The sequence below is a fragment of the Oryza glaberrima genome, chromosome 3 (assembly GCF_000147395.1).
Source record: "Oryza glaberrima chromosome 3, OglaRS2, whole genome shotgun sequence".
NCBI lineage: Eukaryota > Viridiplantae > Streptophyta > Magnoliopsida > Poales > Poaceae > Oryza > Oryza glaberrima.
The window spans coordinates 29,107,700-29,131,893 of record NC_068328.1 but is presented as its reverse complement, the minus strand read 5'-3'; the positions used below and the strand labels follow the sequence as shown (position 1 = coordinate 29,131,893).

General features: G+C 40.4%; 2 protein-coding genes across 2 annotated transcripts; both read left to right on the top strand.

The window, feature by feature from the left end:
• The first annotated feature begins 3,697 nt into the window (after window positions 1-3,697).
• On the top strand, window positions 3,698-13,328 carry LOC127766957 (homeobox protein knotted-1-like 6). Its single transcript, XM_052292142.1, has 5 exons — window positions 3,698-4,249; window positions 4,388-4,510; window positions 4,596-4,740; window positions 11,402-11,634; window positions 12,732-13,328. Exons 1-5 carry the CDS (start codon window positions 3,860-3,862, stop codon window positions 12,936-12,938), a joined length of 1,098 nt encoding a protein of 365 aa, XP_052148102.1. The 5' UTR covers window positions 3,698-3,859; the 3' UTR covers window positions 12,939-13,328.
• Window positions 13,329-13,893: 565 nt separating this feature from the next.
• LOC127766397 (uncharacterized) lies at window positions 13,894-23,789 on the top strand. The gene is made up of 20 exons (XM_052291447.1): window positions 13,894-14,245; window positions 14,345-14,421; window positions 14,859-14,937; window positions 15,037-15,111; window positions 15,243-15,357; window positions 15,443-15,500; window positions 15,570-15,641; window positions 15,879-16,012; window positions 16,105-16,228; window positions 16,356-16,423; window positions 18,596-18,782; window positions 19,871-19,938; window positions 20,122-20,192; window positions 20,375-20,635; window positions 21,067-21,227; window positions 21,345-21,400; window positions 21,551-21,603; window positions 21,679-21,802; window positions 22,459-22,556; window positions 23,340-23,789. The coding sequence occupies exons 1-20, from the start codon at window positions 14,126-14,128 to the stop codon at window positions 23,409-23,411; spliced, it is 2,073 nt and encodes a 690-aa protein (XP_052147407.1). The 5' UTR covers window positions 13,894-14,125; the 3' UTR covers window positions 23,412-23,789.
• Window positions 23,790-24,194: the final 405 nt, after the last annotated feature.

The window sequence follows — 24,194 nt, the reverse complement described above, 5'->3', positions numbered from 1 at the left end:
CATAAATCCACGTCTGGGACTGGTGTCAATCCTTACTATCCAAATCTTTTACACGAGAGTAATATATATTTTTCATAAATGACTGGACGAACCTTGTGTATTTTTACCTTAAAATGGCTTTTGCTCATTACATTTAGAGAAAATCAAAGAAATGCTATCAACGAATGCAATTTTCAGGAAATAAGTATCATCGCTATTAGGGTTCCGTCTATTCTACTCCATTAAATTTATCTTATTTTAATGGAGATTAACTTATATAATCTTAACGGCAATGGTATTTATAGGATAAACAAACTTGTATGATGATATTTCATAAAACTTCCTCTTTAGAAACATGTGGAATGGGGTGCTTGTTGATAGTATTACTTAGAATTTCTCTTAATTTACTCTAAAGTATGAAATCACTATTGTTTTTAAACGTACGTTTGACATGATGTTTGATGGTTTGTTTTATTGAAAGAAAATGTAAATATCAGTTGTTTTACTGTGATTTGTTTTGCCATGGAAATTTTAGATATGACTTCGTATATTCTTTTTATATATATCTGCACTAAAGTTTTAAATCAGAAGAATGGTTTAACATTGTCATGCATTCAAAACAGAGGAAGTAATTTTCAGCATTAGAAACTCAATGATTTTCTTTTCGCCATCTCCTGCCATCCTGTGCTTCGCAAAAGAAAAAAAGTCATGCAACTATTCTCACTTCATGTTTTTTTTACTAACTTTTGTAGGGCTAAAAAGTTAAGTTACAAATCTTGCTACCCACATTAAACATGTCTCTTCTTATCATAAGAAATTTTATTGTTGTAACTTAAGAAACTAGATGTTTATCCGCAAAAAAAGAAAAGGTATTTCTTTCCATCCAAAAACAATAGGTCTTCCCCACTACTCTCTTATCTCAATTCATCACAATCATCCCCATTTAATTTTATCTATTTTTAGTGACCATAAATATTGTAAAAAATAATAGAGATAGTTTTTTTTAACTACAAGTCAAAAGTGCACGTCACTACTGGAGAAACCATCTTTGGTCGGTTGCCAAAAACCACAATAGTCCCGGTTGCTCAAAAATCCGGTGCTTAAAAGTATTTTTAGTCTCGATTTAAAAGCACAATGGGACTATGTGATATAGTCCCCGTTGATTCCATGTCAGGATGTGTCAGAGCCACCCGGGATATTTAGTACCGGTTGGTAACACCAATCGACACTAAAGATCCTAAGTTTAGTCTCGGTTGGTATTACCAACCAGGATTAAAAATCAAAACGCTCTATATAATCCCTAGTACTTATCCTCTTCCCCTCGTCCTCACAAACTCCTCCTCTTCCATCTATCTCTTTTTCCTCTATCTCCTTATCTCTCTTTCATCTATCTGTTTCTCAGCGCGGCGGAGGGCGGGCTGAGTGGGTGGCAACCGGGCGCACGAGGAGGAGCCCAGGCGGCCGGCGGCGGAGGGCCAGCTAGCCGGGCGCACGGGGAGGAGGTGGGGGCGGCAGCGGCAGCCACCGGGCGGGGTATGCGGCGGCTAGGTGGGGGCGGCGACAGCCATGCTTGGGATGCAGTTGGGAGGAAGAATTTGTTGTTTTTTGGATTTGTGGTGAATTTTTTGTTGAGAATTTGTGATGTATTTGACTGTGATGTGAATATGTGATTTTTTTTTTAGAATTTGTGATTTATGATCTATGATTTGGAGATGATTTAGGGATTTCATGATTTGGAGATGATTTGGGGATTTCACGACTTGGGGATGATTTGGGAATGGAGTGAAATCAATATGCAAGGAGTTAAAAACAATGAAAAAAAACTAAAAAAATCTACCAATCAGGACTTGTCCTCTTCCATCTTTAGTACTGGTTGATAACCGGGACTAATTTTACCCGAATTCGTCGTCCCGGTTGTATACGAACCGGGGTTAAAAAGACTTTCTCCAACAGTGCGTGTAGGCACAATGCACTTACGTCTACACGCACGTACACCTACATGGTTAAACCAGGTCTGAGGCTAGCCACGTTCTAGCTTAAGTATACACTTTAACCACTAAATGTACCGTGCGTGTAGATAACTTCATGAGATAAATTTCAAGAGAATACGAGTATAAGTATATAGGTGCTGTTTGGACGAGGGCCACAGTACTTTGCCACACCTGTAGCATGCATCGACCTAGTCTAGTGTTTAGTTTGCGTCAAATTTATAGTGTTAGTGTGACCAATATTTATTAAGTAAATGGTTGTCTAAATTGATAAATGAGTAAGGTGTTTTATGTGGACATTTATTAGCTTGTTTCCTTTAGCCCTTGATGGTGTGTTTTTCTAAGACTTGATTTAATGTGCTAATCTGTGTGAATTTGTGCAATAATTGGTTGTAACTTCTTGAGCAAAGCCTGTATTTTGTTCCATTATAGAAAATAGCGTGCCACACTTTTTTTAAAAACGGGCCCAATCTTCATACACTCATTTTTAACATAACTGTTACAAGTGTGACTAACAAAGTATAGTCTACAAGACGTTTGATTTGTCACACTTTGCCAAAAAAAATTTTTTGGCAAAGTGGAGGTGTGATCTAAACGGCCTCATACTCTGTCCATTTTAAAATTGTTTGGCAAATCTTAGGCTCTATTCGTTTGGCTGGGCTGTGAACCCATTCTCTGGCACGAAAAACGAAACAATCCATTAGTGCGTAATTAATTAATTATTTGCTACTTTTTAAAAAAAAGATCAATATGATTTTTTAAACAACTTTCATATATAAAATTTTTTTAAAAAATACACCGTTTAGCATTTGAAAAGCATACTCGCGAAAAACGAGGAGGGAAGTTAGGAACCTTGACATACAACCAATGATACCATTTTTTTTCAAGCAGCTAGAGGTACAGAGGTTCATATTTTTTAGATGGCTCATTAGTGATATTTTAGTCAAAAATTTCAGAAGTACGGCCACGGGTGATGGCCTGAACTAATATTTTATTCGAGGTGCCGCTACATTTTGTCTAAAGTACACGCAAGATTCAACGGAAAAAAGAAACCGATCGATCGAGATCAGTTAGTTAATGAAATAACAAGATCAACTCATGTCGTCAAAAACAAAAGATGCTCATCTATGGACAACACAAGCTGATGATTCGATCATCAAACAAAGGTGGTAGTAGTAGTAAAGCGTATCGTGTTTCTCATCAGAAAGAAGAATTAAAGAAAAAACTAATCCCCTCTCGCGAGCCAGAGAAAATTCCCTACAAAAGCCACTCCTTTGATTTGACATGCAAAAGCAAGGCTCCACTCCTCTACTACCCTACAACTACACAACACTGTCTCTCTATCTCCAAAGGCAGTAGCTGTATTGGCTTCCAGCTTTTCCTCTCTACCTCTAATGATAGCTTGGAGCAAGTTAAATAGTATAGCTAACTACTAGCTTTAATTTATCTATAGTCAATCTAATAGCTTATTCATACAATAGTTACATACTACATTATTAATATCTGATCCCATCTATCATATACACACTGAGTCCGTGCTATAGCTGACTACAAATCTGTAGCCCGCTGCTCTTCTCTCTCCTAATTTATCTTCTTAAAATATATTTACAGCTGGCTTATAACATGATATTGTACCTGCTCTTAGAGAGGGAGAGGAGTGAGAGCTAGCTCAGCTCAGCTCAAGGTAAACAACAACAAGGCACACTCTTCCTACCTCTTCTCCGGTTCTTCCTGTTTCCTCTTTCTCTTCGTCCAAGAACTTCACCTCAATAGCTCGAGCTGCGGCCTAACTTTTGCGTTGCGCAGGAGAGCTCGATCGCTGCACCAATACTTCACTGGAGATCGCCTAGCTGCAGCTAGCTAGCTTATCCTGCGTGTCTTGAGCTTCTCTCATGGAGGAGATCTCCCACCACTTCGGGGTCGTCGGAGCCAGCGGCGTCCATGGCGGCCACCAGCATCAGCATCAGCATCACCACCACCCGTGGGGTTCTTCCCTGAGCACCATCGTCGCGCCGCCGCCGCCGCCGCAGCCGCAGCAGCAGCAGACGCAGGCCGGCGGCATGGCGCACACGCCGCTCACGCTGAACACGGCGGCGGCGGCGGTCGGCAACCCGGTGCTGCAGCTGGCGAACGGCAGCCTGCTCGACGCGTGCGGCAAGGCGAAGGAGGCGTCGGCGTCGGCGTCGGCGTCGTACGCCGCCGACGTGGAGGCCATCAAGGCCAAGATCATCTCCCACCCCCACTACTCCTCCCTCCTCGCCGCCTACCTCGACTGCCAGAAGGCAAGTCCCACACACATGTGGTAGCCTAGCTAGCTACCTCCATGCATGCATGCTCTCGCCGCCGCGCGCATCTCCTACATGATCTCATGTCAAGCTCGCTCTCAGCTTACATAGAGTATGTGTCGTGGTGGGTTGCAGGTTGGGGCGCCGCCGGAGGTGGCGGCGAGGCTGACGGCGGTGGCGCAGGACCTGGAGCTTCGCCAGCGCACGGCGCTCGGCGGCCTCGGCGCCGCCACGGAGCCGGAGCTGGACCAGTTCATGGTGAGCTCGCAATCTCTCACTCTCTTTGTTGCTCGCCTTCCTCTTCGATATCTTGAGCTCGCTCGCCGGCGGCGTGCGTGTGCAGGAGGCGTACCACGAGATGCTGGTGAAGTACAGGGAGGAGCTGACGAGGCCGCTGCAGGAGGCCATGGAGTTCTTGAGGAGGGTGGAGACGCAGCTCAACACGCTCTCCATCTCCGGCAGATCGCTTCGCAATATCCTTTCCTCCGGTAACACAACACATCCATCCATCCTTCCATCTTCTTCTATCCATGTACTAATCCATTGCATGTCATCTTCTTCGATCGATCTGCTGGTTTATATCACGGTTTCATCGGCTTTGTTCTTGCTGTCCCTTTTGTCCATTTGATTCGATCTATTTGCTGGTTCGCTGACGGTTTGATTTGGTCTATTTCTTGCATCTACCATGTGTGATTTCTGGGCCAGGAAAAACGCATCTGTGTGTTCATGTCTTTTTTTCCTCGTACATGCATGCGTGTCAGTGAGCCCTGCAGATGATCTGGTCTGCTGGCTCGGTGTTTGGTGCTCTAAATCCCGCAAGTTCTCATCAGGGTTTCCAAAAGATTCTTTTCCCCTGATTGCTTTTCTTGGCCATGCATGTGGGATTCTTCCATCTGGGCTTCTACCGCTGATCATTTCTTCTGTTGGGAAGGAATAGTAGTCACCGGCACATGTGCATCTCAGTGTTCAGTGCAGCTACTAGCACACTGACGATTTTGTGGTCTGGCTCTTCAGATATCTCCTGATGTTTTTGCTATATTTAAAATCGATACCCTGATTAGAAAAAGATTAAGCTAAAGAGTTTAAGTACATTTCGCAAAACCTGGGGATTCGGGACATTCGTAACATTATCTGGGGTAGTGCTAAACATTTTTGCCCCAAATCTTAAGTTTCTTGAAATAAACTGCAGAACCTTGGGGTTTTTACATTATAGATATCCCAATACCTAGGGTTTTCGGAAATTAATAAATCTACTGTAAGCTAAATCATTCTAAAATCATAGTACATCTCCATCTTCATCTTGAGGAATAATATGTCCCTAATATCATTGAGGTTCTCCCTTGGGTTCTCTTGGCGTTTATGCAACTCTTTTATTTTTTTTAGATAATGGAAAATTTTATATACTATGCCTCTCATGCCGGCAGCTGGTTGAGTTTCGATTCCCTTTCTGAAAGAACATGTGCATGTGACTCTCCCGAGTAGAGAGAAGAAGTTCTTTGGCTCAGCCACATCTTTTCCCCGGGATGGAAACAAAGGCGGTGGTGATGAGAGGAGTCCGTCCTTACCATGTTCTTCTTCTAGGGTTTTGGGGGTAAAGGCTTTAGCTCACTGTGCAAGCAAACAGTGCGTAGCCGAGGAGTCTCACTGCCGTATGTCAGTGGAGCAAGGACACACATGTTGTGTGTTTTACTGATCCCTCTGCACAAACATCTCACATAGAGAGAGAGAGAGAGAGAGAGAGAGATGTACATGTTCAGAGATGCATCCCCCATCTGTCACGCAAGGCCAGAACAACATTCTTGTCATCTTTCACTCCCCCTGGAGAAACGAAGTGGCTACCTGTTGTCCTAGAATCTCTCTTCTCTTGGTTATGTGAGGTGGTGTTGTTGCTGTGGTCTTCCAGATTGTTGTGTGGATACACAGTGCCTGCCTGTGTTCTTGTGGTGTTCTTCTTTTAGTCTCTGCTAAATTTTAAAATGTAGACATCAGGTGGTTCCAGATAGGCCTTCTCTAATGACCTGTCACGAGAGCATAGTAAGTAGCAGGACCAGTACACAGTTGACACTCTCAGTGTGCAGGGTTTTTCGCTCATCAGGAGCTGTATCCATGCATGCACAGGTGCTGCTACTACTATGCCACACAATCACTTCATTATTGGAGCATGTAGTAGGGTAGAAGCTGCCATCTCATGTGTGTTGCATGCACAGAAGCAGGATATCAATAGTGAATTCAGATGCATATGTGTAGAAATTGATTAAAACCCTGAACAAGTTTGTTGAAATAGGAAACCTGAACAGGTAGTGAGGTCAGTCTTGTGTAGAAATCCAATGGTCAGATAGATGTATTCCTACACACTCTACTATATACGTAGTAGGTAGACAGATGAGTAAATGGGATAGTATACTATACAGTAGGTCAGTCTTGTGTAGAAATCCAATGTACAGCAGTATACTCCATGACTTGGTATTCTGTGTTTTCTGACCAGTGAAGTCGCATGGACAGAACGGTCAGAGCTAGCCTCGAGAAAGATACAGTTAAGCAAGAGCATAGCCTATTATTTGATGTGAGATCTCCTTGCAATGTTTTGGGTGATCTCCTTGGCTATACTAGTAGTACCAGTATTATATACTCCACTATAGAGTACTACTCGTGTATTTTTTGCCAGTCTTCTTCTAGTTCTCTTCATTCTCTCTCATAGATGTAATGGCGGTCAAGAAACATTGGATGCTTTCCAAGGCTAGTCCGAGTTCAAATGCGTCTGTATTTTTCAGCTGTCAACTCATTTCTTCTCAGGTTCAATTGTTCTTTGTCCTACTTCTTGGACCTAGGTAGACGCACATCTACTCTATATGCGTTCTCTTTTCCAAAAAATATGACTGGCTTACCTGATTCACGAGGCAACCTGAATATCACCCGGGCAAGGTTGCAGGTGATCATTCCTAATTGTGTTTAGGACCATAGCTTGATTTTAATCACAAAACAACACTGCATTTTTCTGACTGATGTTGCACCTGATGTACTCCAAGATTCTTCGTTGCATGCATTCTTTCAAGGCCATGCAAAAGCAGGGGACACAGATATCACGAGTTTCCGTTTGTCTCGAGGCAACACCAAAAGAGATACTGAAACTTTGCTTGCTAAAAAGCAAACAAAAGAAAACAATGGGATGGAAAAGAGCTGACTGATTTTGCAATGGAACGTCACTAGAAAAGACAATGCATGCAACTGGAGGACAGTAGTATGACTCGACAAATTGAGTTAACAAAAATCTTTTGGATGATAATTGTTCCCCTCATGTCTTTTTGTGATTGCCAAATCGATAGTGTTGGTTCTTCCATTTCTAAATTCCGGAGTTTCTGTGTCTGGCATTCCTTTTTCTTGATGTGTCAGACATCTTCTGTACATTTAGTCTGAGGTTCTGCTGGGTAATGATGGTCCTCTTCGTTTGCTTCTGCTCTTAATTTTATTAGCTGTAGTTTTTGGTTAATGCAAGTTAAAACAAAAATATCTCTTTAATTAACTTAGTTCTTCAAAATTGAGTCTTAAAAATCCTACAAATATTGCAACTTGCATGATGCATTCCATCAATATTTTGTTTGCATGCGAGTGCAGCTCCTAGAACGCTCTCTTGCTTTTCTTTCTCCTTTTTTAATGTAAAGCTGCTATATTCAATAATATATATTTTCATCTATTTAGTGAACACAAAGAAACTATTTAGGCAGTGATTCGGCTACCTCTCCCAGTTGATTGTTCTGTTTTTTCCTTGGCATTATTTTCGCATAGATACTAATGTTTCTTATTTATTTATGAAAAATTAAGTTGCGCATTATTTTTATACATGATTCATGTTATATTGACCAAATAAAGTCTTATAGAAGTGCAATATTTTGTGCTACACAATACAAGATGTGCTGTGGTAGAATTTACCCATGACTCATATTGTCATTTTTGAAAATTTTCCCGTGGGTTACATGAAATAATTGTCTTGCTCCTGTGAATATTTGGATGTGTCTGACCTTTTTATAGATGTTTTACAGGGAGTCCGACCAAGAATGCCTGAGTCAAAATTAGCTTCTGTATTATCTTTCCCTGTTTTTCTTCATTTTGCAGAGTAAACCAATGTTCTCTGCTCCTTACATAAGCAGTAATTCTTCACAAGTTGGGAACAAATGTGGGGAAAATCGTCTAACCCTTCATTTATTGATCCTTGTTTTCCCCCTAATGTGGCCTTATGTTTTAGAACTTCATGCAAGTAACCGATATGCATGATTACATGAATATGCTAGCACCATAATCCATGAGTTGCAATTGATCATAACTAAATATATATTAAATATTTAAAACATGAATTTTTTAAATAAATGATAAATAATTGTGCTGAAATGTTGAACATACACAAGTATGCTACTAGTATATTGTTTTAAAGCAAATCGTTACAAAAAAAAGACACACATACCTCCAAATTTACGGCTGCAAAAGTTCCAGAGTAAGGATGGGTGTAGAACCTGGCTTCGCCCTGCACTTCTTTTAAAGAGCAAGATGAGATGATGAAGCAATGCCACAAGTTCAAAAGCTGTTTGACAAGTACAAATAATTCTTCTTTATATTCTGTAGAAATGCACAAATACAAAATTATGGATGTTGTACCAGGCCTTTGTATCCTACATTTAACTAGAAACACATCTTTTCTTAGATAGGAGAATGCCGAGGTTTTGTGGCTTTGAAAAATACTCGTAGGGTAGAGAATTTAACATACAGGTGGCAATTGAACAACCATTGTGTCCAAAGCGAAGTTATCTTCTTCTCATTTCTAGGATATCAGCTGATTTTCAGTAGTCTTGTATGTACCAATTAATCTAGCGTAGTAGAGGAGAGAATACCCGGTTCACCCAAGCTACAAAAACAATTAAAAAGTTGTGAATTTTCACAGCAAAATTGATACCATAGAAGCAGACTCCACAAAATTTCAAATGAACAGACTACTTATATAAGATATTAACCATTAAGATAAATAGTTTACTGGTGAGATATTGACTTGCTACACATAAAAAGAAAAAAAAACTAGCACCACAGATTATCCAATGCACCAATTTAGCCAATTTATGGCATCAGTAACTACGTGCATACACGCTAAATAAACGACCTTTTATAGTATTTAGCGCTACATTTAGCATTGTTCTTTGCATGTAGTAAATAAATTAAAAGTACTAAATTATTTTCCTAACAACTCTACTGAAACTGTTTTGAGTGCAATCAATCTATATAATTTGCCTTGGAATAAAATTTAATAGGCCTGTCAACCTAGATATCACTAGGACCTGTATTATCCTTGCATAATTAGTTGATATTTACTCCACAGGAAGAAAAAAATGTTATTCCTTACTAAAGCTAAGTAAACTTGTCGTAGAACTATCGTAGTACTCATCACACTCTTATCCAAATCAGGACTGTTTATATCAGAGAAACTATCTCATCTTTGCACTAAAAGAGCGCAAAGGGTTAACTACACTTTGACAGTTGTAATTATTTAATCCAAGACATTATTTAAGAGATTTATATACTGCATTTCTTGTACCTAATATGCCTGATAATTCACTAAAACAGAATTAGTCCTCTTATGGTTATTTGTAGGGTTCATTTCTCATGCAGTGCTCTGTTATCCTTGAACATGGTTATTATTTTGTTTAATTAATTTTATACGCCCTCTGTTTTAAATTAGTTGTTGTTCTAGGTTTGTCCTAAGTCAAACATTTTTATCTTTGACCATCAATTTTTTTTTTTAGAAATTCTTGTAGTTTAAGAGCATGCGAATTATATATGTTGAGAAAATATTTTCTTATGGTGAATCCGAAAACATAATTCTAATGATGTTAAACTATATGAATTTCTAGAAAATAATAGTCAAAAGATAAAAATGTTTGACTTAGGACAACAAAGCTAGAACAAGTGATTTGAAATGGAGGGAGTAATTCTTTTCAGATGCTACTCCTTTGGTCATAAATATTTGATGTTTAGGACAAGATTTGGTCTAAACTTTTAAAATTCCGACAATGAATTTTATATTGGAATAACTGAATCAAATCTAATACATTTATGGTATTATAACTTTACTTTTGGAGGTAAATCTACAAAAAGCATTTCTTTTGTTTTGAATATAAGCATTTGAGAAATTGTTGATGGTTGAAATTTCAAGAGTTTGAAGAAATCTTGCGCTTGCAAATGGTTTTGATCAGAGGAAGTAATTGAATGGTTCTTTTTCTGAAAAAAAAATTCTAACGATGAAAGATAAGCATATTCAACTGGTCATAGTCTTACCATTTTATTTCGTTGTGTCAGAATGTTTTTAAGATCTAGCTATTGAATACTCCCTTTGTCCCTAAATATAAGGGATTTTGGTTGGATGTGACGCACATCCAACCAAAATCCCTTATATTTAGGGACGGAGGGAGTAGATAATGGCTAGACAAGGATGTGTTGAGAATATTGTGTGCTTGCTTTGTACGCTGTTTTACAAACACTAACTTATTATGGATGGGTTTTCTTAACACTACTCCTGTACAATAAGTTTTTTTTTCTTTTTTTCCCCTCGAGAGAATGAGGAAAGATACTTACCATTTATGTGAGGAAAAGTTTACAAGTTACTATCACCTGACATTTTACACTAGCGGATAAATTCTACTATAAGATGTAGACCTTCTTCTTTATATAAAATGTAGGCAACGGCCTGACTGTTCAAAAAAAAAAACTTCTATTCTAAGAGCAACTACTGTGTTGCCAGTATCTTCATTTTCGTAGACCATCATCTGATTTTGTTAAGCACAGTGTTCTTATATATATTTTCTGCTGCAACTTAAATTCTCTCGTTTGAATTCATAGCAAAATAGGTTGCCTGTTTTGTCGATTTCGATAGGTACAGCGCCAGCTACATATATTGTAAAGCTAATATTTAGTTTACATGTTATTCTCGTCCACCCTTGTAATCAAATATTTATCGTTTATCTGACTGCATTCTTTGGTCTACTTAATTTAATTTGAATAACTACTGAAGAGATCTACACGTTTTTCCTGATTTCTTTTGAATTAGTCTACCTATGTGAACCATAATCAATTTCTTGTCTTTGCTAACTATTTCGTGTGACATGTTTGAAGGCTCTTCTGAGGAGGACCAAGAAGGTAGCGGAGGAGAGACAGAGCTACCTGAGATTGATGCACATGGTGTGGATCAGGAGCTCAAGCACCATTTGCTGAAGAAGTACAGTGGATACCTGAGCTCCCTGAAGCAAGAACTGTCAAAGAAGAAGAAAAAAGGGAAGCTCCCCAAGGATGCTCGTCAACAGCTCCTCAACTGGTGGGAGCTGCACTACAAATGGCCTTACCCCTCGGTAAGATTCATCATCTTCTTAATTTTCCATATTGATCTTATGATCTATATGACTAGGGATGCTGAACATTAAATATAAGTTACTTCTAGTTTTGGTACAGGCGTACAGCACAGCCAACACCTGTGATGTTTGCACTGTAGATTCAGGTCAGATACTCAGATGTAGGCGCATATAGTTAGTTGGTGCATCATCCATCCCTTTGAAATCTATCGTTATGTAATTACTGAAGCTAAAGTAAACCATCCTGAGAATCGGAACATATGTTGCATGACATACGCATGTTTGGTGTATTCAAATATTTGTAGATTCTATGCTATATATATATTTGCAAGCTATGACCACCTATTTGGAATGATTTTTGAAAATTTCTATAGCTAGATTGGAAGTCAGTCATGGTAGGCTTCTGGTCAACCAAGCCATTAGTTCTTGGACATGATTTTTATTAATTATTTGTTTTTGGTGCGCTGTAGTCATTAGCATCAAGGTTTGCATCGAAACTAGCAGGATATTCCTTCAAAAAAAAACTAGAAGGATAAGTAACTCTGTATTTTACCCAGGCTATATATATCAAACTTTTGCTCTTGTATTTTCTTATCATTTTCCCCCTAAAACCGTCCTAATTTTGTAGAGGCATCGAACGCACCAAACAGTACTCTTTCTGTTTATCTAGCATTTCTGTGCTATTTTTTTTCTTTTTTGCTGGGATGACCGAAGAAAGGTCATCTAAATGTTATTAAAATAGAAGGAAAAAATGGTTACAAGAAAGTTTTTCATTGACAGACTATGACATTATTATGCAATGCCAACAAACTATTGCAAGCTATATCACCATGCAGCTTTTCTATTACTCATGCAGCTTTTCTATTACTCCCACCGTTCCAAAATACAAGAATCTAGGTACGAATAGGGCACGTTCTGGTTTACGAATCTGGATAAGTCGTAGTACTACGATGTGTTTCTTCCTTGTCCTAAGTTCTTATATTGACGGAGGTAGTGCTAGTTATCTACTACCATTTCTGTGCTATAAAATATAATGCAAGCTATCGCCATGCAGATTTCCTGATCATGGTTATGTATCTATTTTACATGTGGAGCAGGAGAGTCAGAAGGTGGCACTGGCGGAGTCGACGGGGCTGGACCTGAAGCAGATCAACAACTGGTTCATCAACCAGAGGAAGCGGCACTGGAAGCCCTCCGACGAGATGCAGTTCGTGATGATGGACGGCTACCACCCGACCAACGCCGCCGCCTTCTACATGGACGGCCACTTCATCAACGACGGCGGCCTCTACAGGCTCGGCTAGCTAGCTAGCCTACTCCTTATCCCCTGCTACCATGACCTAGATCGATCTCGACCCCAAATCAATGGTCGCTAAGCTACTGAAAAGTTTGTGATGAGAATTGAAGAACCTAGGTTAGTCTTCCTGGTAATTTAATGCTCGCGCGTACGCACGCCATGGATGGCTGCGTGCTTATTTTGTTTCTTGCCGCAATATGTAATGCAATTGCCTTAGCTAATGCATCAACTCGGGTCGGTTTTAGCTGCTGCTGCTGCGCCACAATGTGGTGGTTGTGGTTATGCTTTTGTGTGGTTTAATACGCCAAGACGTACACATTGCTTCGAAATGTCGCTACTCTTGCTGCTGCTAATTAAGTGCGTGTTTGAATAATTCGGATCTATATACTACCTGGTTAATTCCTATTTCTGATTATATAATTTGCTGATCGTTCGAGTTTTTCCTTGGTGAGATTTTTTTGCATGCGTGTGTTCTTTCAGATGATCGATCTGCTGTTTCGAATTCGTTGTGATTTACATACGATTTGATTCCATAGGTTAGATGATGATGATTATCACGATATTCTACCTCGCTCTCATGGGCTAGATCACCAGGAGAGGAGATAACAGCGGAGGGGAAACGAAAGGGATATACTCGAAAGAGGAAGACGGCGTACGTACCCGGGCTCTCGCGGCGTCGGCGATGGCGGCGCCGCCACCGGCCGCCGCCGCGCCGGGACGCGCGCCTCCGTTGCGGCGGAGGGCGAGGGGGATCACGAGCCGTCGCGGCGGCGCGGCGCGGCGCGTGTGGCGTTGGTAACCCAACCGGCAAGGAACGCAACCAAGCGCGAGATGGCCCGTTTGGGCCACGTATAGTATCTTCTCGGGCCTAACCGGATTGAGACGGCCCATTAGTCCATGGGCCTTTATTTGGCCATCGCGGATATGGGCTCATGGGCTTATATGGGCCGAGCACTGAAACCACTTCCGCCCTAAGGTAGTTGGGTCAAGTAGGCGGCGCTGGTCGAGCTCCGGCGAGCCGCCGGCGAGGTCGCCGCCCAAGAATTCCTCTCGACACCTCTGCTTCTGGCGAACGGTGAGTCTCCGGTAAACGGAAGCGATCGAAGAAGTGGGGGGGAGGGGGGGAGTCGCCGCGTGGTTGCTTTGTCGCCTCCCCCGCCGGTGGGGATCCCTTGGCGCTCTCGAGCCACAGCCATGGCGCTGCACGCGACGTCCTCGCGCGACTCCGTGCGCGCGGCGGCGGAAGGAGAGCCGGAATGGGCGGGCGACGCGTCGCGGCGGCCGGCCGCGTTCTACAGCGCGGTGTTCGCGCAGGTACGCCAGCTGCTCGACGAAATGCCGCAACCAGGTGGTGTCACACTGCGTCGGTCGTGTGTTTGATAAGGATTGCCTGTCGTTTTCGTGTGGTTGCAGATCGAAGAGGTCGGGTGGGAGCGGCTGGTGAGCGGCAAGGGCGACGGCGGCGTGTCGTGCCTGGTCTTCCGCATCCTGTAAGGATCTCTGGTCTCCTATGTTTACCGGCATGTGTGGTGTTTGACCTGTGGCTCTGTGGTTTATCATTCATCACTAGCATGCGTGGCTCATGGAATCGCAAACCAGATTTTATAATCAGGACACCCAGAGAGGAAATTGACAGTAGAAGTTGCTTCAGAAGCAAAGCTTTTTTTTTTCGAGGAGTAGCAATGTTATTTGCTATAGATTGGAGGAGAAACTGCAAGATGTCTTGCTGTTTGATAAATTGTTCGGCAAACATCTTCTTATTAAGCTAATGAAGAGATTAGAATGGAAACAGTTCAGAACTATATGAGGAAATATCCAAACAACTATATGAGGAAATATCCAAACACTTCACCTATGTGATATTCTTAACTTTTGTACTTCATGTAAACTTTTAGTTTATGGTTTGTAATATTCTTCCTGGTTTCAGGGATGATCAGGGACGAAACCATTTACTGGAGATCACGCTGCCCATGAACTACCCTTCAAGTCCTCCTTGCCTTGTGGCAGTATATCCCGCCCGACTTGCGATGCTTCTTTCTCATGTTTCATGTCATGAGTGGAATGGTAATGCACGTTATGGCATTTAACTTGTTTTCTTCTTACAGGATGTTCCTTATCTACCAGAATTACAGTGGTCAAAAGGCTCAAGACTAAAAGATGTTGTCTGCCAATTCCAAGAGGTATGTGAAGAGTTTTTTTTTTTCTCAAAAAAGTCTGTTATGAATTCAGTCTTATGAACTTCTTATTCACGTGCAACCCGTATTGAGTTGTTACATTGTGTGGTGTGATCTTGCCCGCTGTAAACAACTAGCACCTGAAGATATTGCAAGATTACTGGTCTATAATGGATGACATTGATAAGGTCCTTTGGGTTGTTGATCCAACAAAGCCAACCTTTGCTATGTCTCATCGCCGTATAGCTTTAGGTAATGCACTTTGGTTTTTTACCAAATAATTGTTTTGCTCGTTTGGTGGTCTTCACTTAAAGCGTGTGTTGCCATGCACTGCTAGGTGATGATTGCTATCTTTTACTACATGTTAATGCGCGAAAGCCCAGATCATTACCAGAGTAAGTTCAATTTCATTACAGACTCACAGTACTTCAAACACATCATCGTTGATGGTCAGTTTTTCTCAGGGTTCGCTTCCTGGGAACAGATGGGAAACTGGACAGACTGATAACTAATTGGAGAAAATATTGCAAAAAGTGGTATATCCTTAGATTTCTTACATTACATGCTGTACATATGTCCCATACAAAATTTTATACTGACATGCTTAGCCATGCTTAATGTAATATCTTCTTTCCTGAACACCAATGTGTATTTTGCTTCCTGAACACCAGGACTTGCAGGATAGTTCATTATGTATTTCCAGTACTAATAAAGTAGGATTGCAGCAAAGTGTAATAAATATCCTATTATTTAGCATATTTTTCTATTATTAGGAGTGCAGACAAGAAATTCCATGAAAACCTGTCAACTGTCTTGGATTTCGCTTTGCCTCCACCACCTTCAGTCAACATCGAAGATGACGAGCAAGTTGATTGTGGAATATGTTATGCCAAGCATCTGCCAATTGGTGAGCAGATTTATTCTGTCCGTTTGTGCAACCTTTCTGTCTGACGTAGCTCCTGAATCCTGACCCTAATCCTTGAGTCTTTGCTTCTGAAGATGATGAACTTGGGACTCACAGCGGGGGCACGACAGATTACACATGTGAAAACCCGAGCTGCAGCAGAGCTTTCCATTCTGTCTGCCTGAGAGACTGGTTACGCGCGATTACTACAACAAGGCAGTACGTCAAAATGATCAATACCCAAGAGGCCAAGACTATATTTTTACCACCTCCATATGAACTTGTGTATTCTATGATCTTATATTTTCTCACAATTTATCCATTCTCACCTGATGGCACTTCACAGGTCGTTCGACGTTCTGTTTGGGAACTGCCCCTACTGCAGCGACCCTGTTGCCGTGAAGATCACCGACCGCTAAAACAGTCTTCAGAGGCAGATTTCAGCTGATTCTAACCACTCGTGAGACCATTACTAACTTGTCAGTTGCCATGTACAGTGTTATGTTTCAGTTTTCTCAAAGAAAGCTCTAGAGCGCAACGTGGAATGATGCTCTCATCAGTTTTTTTTTTTAATTCAGAAAATGATGATTTAGCATATAGTCGAGTCTCGAGACATCATCGATGGAGCGGCATGAGGTCTTCGCCGTCCGCTTCTAGAGAGATGAGAATCAAATTGTCCTGGTGACCGAGTCAGTTAATCAGTTGAAAATGTGCAGCCTGTTTCCGAACACGCCCTTCTAGATTTGGAAGGATGAGGGCGATGGACTCTGAATTTCTCGTTGCCGTGCCTGTTTCCCCTACTGTCAAACCTCCAATTAGTTTACCAACAACTTTCCACATTATAGTATATGTGAAAAAATCGTTTCAAATAATTGAAAAAAGGGGCAGTCCAGTGATGCAAAGTCAAACACCCCGTTTTGATTAAGCCCTTGTTTAGTTCCAAACTTTTTCTTCAAACTTCCAACTTTTTCATCACATCAAAACTTTCCTACACACATAAACTTTTATCTTTTCCGTCACATCGTTACAATTTCAACCAAACTTCCAATTTTAACGTAAACTAAACACACCAAATGACCCAAAGTTTTGTAAACCTAGGACGACAACCAGTATCATCAGTACTATCTAGAACCAAAGGAAAATGGGTTATTAGTCCTTATTCTCTATGCATATGAGAATGGAGGCACTAAAAGGAGTACCTATCGATCTAGGACAATTGGCATCATTCTTTGTGCAAAAGATTGTGAACCACAAGAAACACTCGTTTTGTTGTGTTGGCGTGTGCATTTTCACATAATCACAGCTTGATACCAAAGACACAAACACATCCACACATGACATGTTAGAGGCAAGGGGAAAAAAAACAATGCAAGTGGAGTTTGGGCATCCGAGAGAATTTCTCACAGAGTCACAGTAGCTCTAGATTCATCTCTCCGCTGTTACGTGCTGACGATGCGTCCATTATCGATCCAGCCTCCAAAGGCAAGAAAAATACTATACTAAAAAGAAAAGGAAAACAAAAAGAACAAAAGAAAAATGAAAATTCTATATGTACTTAAATTTTGTCCTCTTACTAATTCTATCTTACTATAAAGTTATCCCTGACTAACTCCTTAAGCTTAACATGCAAAGATGCCACATCACCATTCACTAACAAGATGCCACATCATCATCCACTAATTAACAAGATACCACATCATCATCCACTAACAATCATCACATTTAAACATTATGCAAACATGCTATATCTTTATAGTTTTTATAATTTAAGAGATTTTCAAATACAAACATGTTAAATTATCATCCAACATAATTCACATAATGTTTCAATGTATATCTTATATAGTTTATCCTCACTTAGTTAGTGATTAAATGATTAATCTATGATCTAAATTATCTTTCTCATTTTTTCCTCTAATTAAGTCATATCACATCAATTATTTTTAGCCTTTAGATGATTAATCTACGGTCCAAATTATCTCCCTACTTTTCTTCTTCCATAAAGTCATACCACCTTACTTTTTACATTTGAATTATCATTCTACATACTATTTTAATTTAAATTATCATAAACCACATTAATTTACTTAATCTGATATTATCTAGCTATCTTACACGTTATTTTTTTTATTGTTATCATACTAAATTCCCGTAGCAATGCGCGGAGTTTCACATAGTATTATATATGTCACGCTACAATTACATCTAGATCTTTTGCAACTTTTATTTAATTAAATTAATCTGTTGAGATTATCATTTTCTTTTTGTAAGAACGTGTAGCACTGCAGCGCTCAAAAAGCTGCTGCTTTTCTTCCCGGCACAGCACAAAACCAACAGAAAAACCCCACGAAACCTGGGCGAGCGCGCGCACGCGACCACGGCGGCGCGAGGCGGAAGCAGCCGCCGCCGCTGCCTCCTTCCCGCGCAGCGCAGCGCGCGGTTCGGTTGAATTCTCGCGCCACGCCACGCCACGCCTCACCTCACCACCACCAGGCACCAGCGACCAGCAGCTATAAGAGGAGGGAGACCAAGGACAAGCAAACCCGTGTGTCCGGGTCAGAGTTTCTTGAGAGTAAAAAATGGCAGAGGGGGAGGGAGAGGGCGGGGAGAAGAAGAGTCAGCGTCGGCGGCTGAGGGCGGCGTGCCTGCCGCGCCCCGGGTGCTTCACGGTGTCCGCCGCCGACGAGGGGCCGTCGGGCTCCGGCGGCGGAGGAGGGGGGAGTAGGCCGGCGCCGACGCATCTGGTCGTGACGGTCAATGGGATCGTCGGCAGGTGATCCGTCTTCCTCGACCCTCTTTCGCTTCGTGTCTTTTCTTTTGCGTTTCGCTTCACCAACCGTAGCTTCAAACTATATTCGCTCAATGATTAATCTCGTTAATTTCAATGTTAATATAGTTTTAGGATTGTATTTAATATTTCAATGTATCGATTCCGTTAGCTTTGTTACTGTACCATTTGCTATAATAAAGGAATTAGGGAGGATGCACAGTCAGACAAAATTTATACTCTTGGGACTGAAAGTGTCAATCAGGCTGGGTGGTTTCAGATGGGTATCCACACTTTGGTGTAGTGGATGTGGTAGATCCCAAGACAACACCTTGGGAATTGTCGAGTTGAGGAATTAGCAGCATTCTCTGATTAATTTTGGATTTGAAAAATCATCTGCGGCTAGTGGTGCTTTCACATTTCAAAACTTGCTCTGAATCTTTTCGATGCTTCACCTGTAACAAATGTGAAGTCGTGACTTGTGAGTTGTGAGCACTTGCATCGTCAATGGCATCAAGAAAATGGAAACACTTTTCTCCACTAAAGGTTCTTATAACAGTCACTAACTCACTATAGTGCTCGTGCCACCTACTAGTGCTCGTGACATGTATTTTGGGACGGAGGTAGTAGTATTCAGTAAGACGAACATTAGATATATAATAACTACATGATAATGTGATTCATGCGGCTGCAGTCTTGGCACATGCTCCTTGAGGGTACAACATGAATCCATGTGCAATGCTGGCAACCAGCTGTGTACACATGTAAACCCCCAAAATGACTTTTTAGGTTATAACCTTCTTAGCTATCATCCAAATTTCAGTGTTTAGTAGTATTTATTTTAGTAAATGCGCCACACCTTTATGTTCTTGTTTACCCACAAACACAAAAGGTGCTTCTAAGTATTCAAGGAATGCAGAATGGTACAGATTAATCCATTCTACCTTAGATTCTTTGCAAGTTAACAATCTGGCTGCAATTTTCATTAATAAAACGTCTAGCTCCAAGATATAGTTCCTAGAATACTTTTGTGAGGACCAATTCACATCCATTTCCAAATTTCACAAAGGTTTTCCCTTTCAATAACTGTGCAGTGCAGAAAATTGGCGTTACGCAGCAAAACATTTCATCAAAAAACATCCTGAGGATGTGGTTGTTCACTGTAAGTTCAATTCGCCAGGCACTGTAAGTTCAGTTCATATTTTCTACTGTTTTTGGGCTGCTAATTTGGATAAGTAAACTGAGAAGTAGGTAGTTTACATGTTTGGTTGGTGTTCAACAATCCCCTCTTAGATAAAAGGATCCATAATCATTATGGTGTGACCTTTTTTTGTTGCCCTATTAGGCAGTGGATGCAACGGGGCAGTTCGAACTTTCGATGGAGTTGATGTGATGGGAACAAGATTAGCAGAGGAGGTAGGTATTGAACTATTCATGAGTTATGCTTCAAAGCTATGCTAGATTGAACACTCTATGACTGATAATTTTACTGCCTTTTAAAATAAGTAACACTTTTTAATGACATGATTATTAACCCTTAAAGTTTTCTTCATCACGCTCCCTTTAATTGACCTCTGCCTTTACTTGTTTGTATTAAGGTGCTCTCACTTGTTCAGCGTAGACCAGAGCTTCAAAAGATCTCCTTTGTTGCCCATTCATTGGGTGGATTAATTGCAAGATATGCTATTGCATTGCTATATAAGAGTGCTACAGAAATAGATTCTCATGAAGAGCATGAGAAGCAAATCACTGATGTTTCCAGCAACCAACTTATTGATCGAGGCAAAATTGCTGGTTTGGAGCCTATTAATTTCATAACTTTTGCAACACCACACCTTGGAACAAGATCACATAAGCAGGTTACGTTCAAAATCTTGAACCTGTATCTTTGTTGCACATATTGGGATCTTTCCATCTTGTACCATATAAATAGTCACGCATGACAGTAAGGACCATATATGAAGTGAGTTTCCAATAAATGCCATCAGTTTTATGGAAAATCAGTTTATGGTCATTTTGTATGTTTATGTTATGATTAAGATGTTTTCCTCAGTTTTGCTCCTGAGTTTGCTCGGTACTGCAGTATTATTTATGCTTATTTTTCTTTGTTCAATATGTGCTGCTATCTTGTTCATAGTAATACTCACCAAGTTACCATCTATCATTACCATTTAGTAGATTAATGATTGTAGTGGACTATTGACTGCAACTGGTCTGGCGTGGTTGTGTGGCAATGAATGATGGGATTCTTAGACAATGCCTTTACTAAGTTATTTATTTTCACATGCAGATACCCCTTCTCCGTGGTTCCTATAAACTGGAAAAGATGGCATATCGCATATCATGGATTGCTGGGAGAAGCGGAAAACATCTTTTCCTAAAGGACATTGAAGATGGGAAACCACCACTCCTTCTCCAAATGGTTACTGATTACGGTGATCTCCATTTCATGTATGCCATTTAAATGTTTTTGTGTAAAAACAACTGTACAAATCGTTCTCCTTGTGTTTCACTAGAAGAAATTTATGCTGATTATTTTGCATACCTTATAAGCTGTTCTATGTGCAGGTCGGCTCTGCGTTCTTTCAAACGTCGTGTTGCTTACTCAAACATCTGTAACGATTGTATCCTTCTCTCATAAATACATATAATTAGTAGATTCGTTGACCTATTGCTTTTTTATCTCTCATAAATACATATAATTAGTAGATTCGTTGACCTATTGCTTTTTTATGGATTAATTGAGAGACTGTCAACCTTGACAACAAGTTCAGTCATTGTTGGCTGGAGAACATCATCAATACGCCATCAACATGAACTTCCCAAGGTAGTAATATATTTTCTATAAGTTCATACTGGGCTTTTAACAGAGTTCTTACGTTTGAATATTCCCCTGCATCAGCCCCAAAATTTTATAAATCATGTTAAATATCCACATGTTGTATATGTGGAAAAGCCGAAGGTTCAGGATACTGATTTTTCAGATTCAATGATATATCAGGCGAAAAATACAAGTGAAATGGAAGGTGTGTAAACTTTTCTCTGTTTGTCTGTAATCAAGTTATTGAATTCATAACTCTTTATGTTCTTATCCATGAATTTTAGAAGGAGGGATCATTTCTTGAAGTGGTTTATTTGATGCCATATGCCCATGTCCACACATTTTTGGTCTTACATGAACAATAATTACTAAACAGGAAGATCTGAAATGGAGCGATGATAGCTTCAAACGTTTCATAATAGTATACTTGTCTTCCAGAAATCAGCAGAAACCATAATTTCATGTTTTAACAACTACTCCACCGAATAGAATCAGGGCTGTATGACTTTGTTCCTTACGCTTTTTATAATTTTTATTTTACAAAAAGCTGAGGTCAAGTTGCTGAATAAGAGAGAGCCCCAAGATGTGGCTTCAACCATTTCTTTATGGAACTTTATGCAACTGGAATTTATAAGAACTGTAGTATTATAGGAGTATCTTTAAGAGAATAATTGACAAATCTAGTGCATAGTATTCATATATCCAGGTTCAATAAGCTTAAATATATCCAGGATTGTTTGTTTTGTTGCGTTGGACTGAAACAATTGTTATTTGTGTGTGCTACATCATCTGAATTATTCCGTCCTTCATGTGGGTTATGTTGGTTATCATAACTGAATTATCTCATGTATTCAACCGCAGAACTGATGCTCAAAGGTCTGAACAGAATTCCATGGGAAAGGGTAGATGTTAGCTTCAAGAAAAGTAGACAAAGGATTTTTGCTCATAGCACCATTCAGGTATGTTGTAAATCCCTTTGTCTTCTGTTCCTTATTTCTTACTCTGTTCCTTTCTGTTGGAGAAAACTTTCTACACTTGGATTTCCGTGCTCATTAGGCAAAAACAAATAATCCCCTTTTGAATGGCTACCATCTCAATTTTTATTAGTACCTGTTTACTGAAAACTCTCTGAGTAGGCTTCGTTTAAGCTTTATTACTTGTTTTACAAATATGCACCATCAAGAGCTTTGTTTATGGTCTAGGGGAAAAATGGGCATTCTGTTATGCTTAAATAGTTAAATGTAAGTCTGGCCAACTGCTTTGCTTGCCGATTTCCCAAATGCTACAGACGGCTCAGATGATGCATCAGCAGACTACTATTTAAATTGGTAGGTTGTCACGGACCAACACAGATGAAATCCTGGTTGTCCATAATAGCAGCAGGCCTCCATTTGATGCCTATTCAAGATAGTTTGGCGCCTATCCGTTTAACCTAAGAAATTCTGAAGCTAAGGTTTTGTTCAACTTGCACAAGCTGGATAGCCTTTATTCATAGTACTTGTTTCTGGGGGCAGAAAGGCATACGAGTTAGTAGCTACTTCCACAGTGCCTACCTTTGGTCATGTATATTCTGTGGGCGGCAATAACTTAAAAATTCAGTTATATTTGTCGAAAATTCAAAGCTGCAATGCAAAAATTTGCAAGAGGCATCATTCAAGATTATTCTATATCACTGGGTTAAAGCAAAGATACAAAGTTGTCACCGTCTGAAAATTGTGCAATTCTTCTCTTTTGTGTTGCAGGTCAAGACCTATTTCTTCAACTCTGATGGGGCTGATGTGATTTTTCACATGATCGACCATTTTCTTTATTAACATTGGTCGGGATGGGAGGGTGGCGGTAACGAGGAAGCTCCCCCACTTTGTTTTTATCCCATCTGGAGTTTACTTTCACTTTGACACGAAAAAATGTGAAGAAATGTTTTTTCAGGATAACTAGAATTGTTACCGGAAGAAGTACAGTAGATCCCCATAGTAAAGATAGGTGTTGGATGTAGTGGAGTATGTGTCTTGTAAACTTTGGGTCTCCGAGGTTGGTTTTTTTTTTTTTTTCCTTCTCTCTGTCTCTTCCGGGCTTCAGTGGCTCAGTGACAGTGTACATGCATGTAATGGACCACATTCTGCTGCTCTAATAATAAAATCTACTGTGTGTTGCATCTCGAACAGACAACACATAAGCGAGAATTACGGCTATTGACTTCTTTGCCGTGCATGCTGCTGTACCAAAAGCTTCCAGATTGACCTGAATCCTCTTTTACCACCTCTTCCCAGTTGCCCTCTGCAACGATCATTTACACCAGTGAGAAAAGTACTGTACAGTCCTTTGACTGCCTATGTGCTCAAGGCCTGAAGCTATATGATCATGGCATTTGTTTCTTGTTAGCATGTACAGTGCATGGCTCATCAAATAGGTAATCTTCTTGAAATATACTCCTACTGGGGCAAAGAAGCAACAATGCCAACAAAGATGCTTTGCAACCTGCGTGACTATTCAAGGGTACTCGTCAGCAGAGGCTTTTTTTTTCATTTTATGTATTCAGTAATAACTCCTTTCTTCATCATTATTCAGTTGTCTCTTGAATTCTTGGACCCTATTTC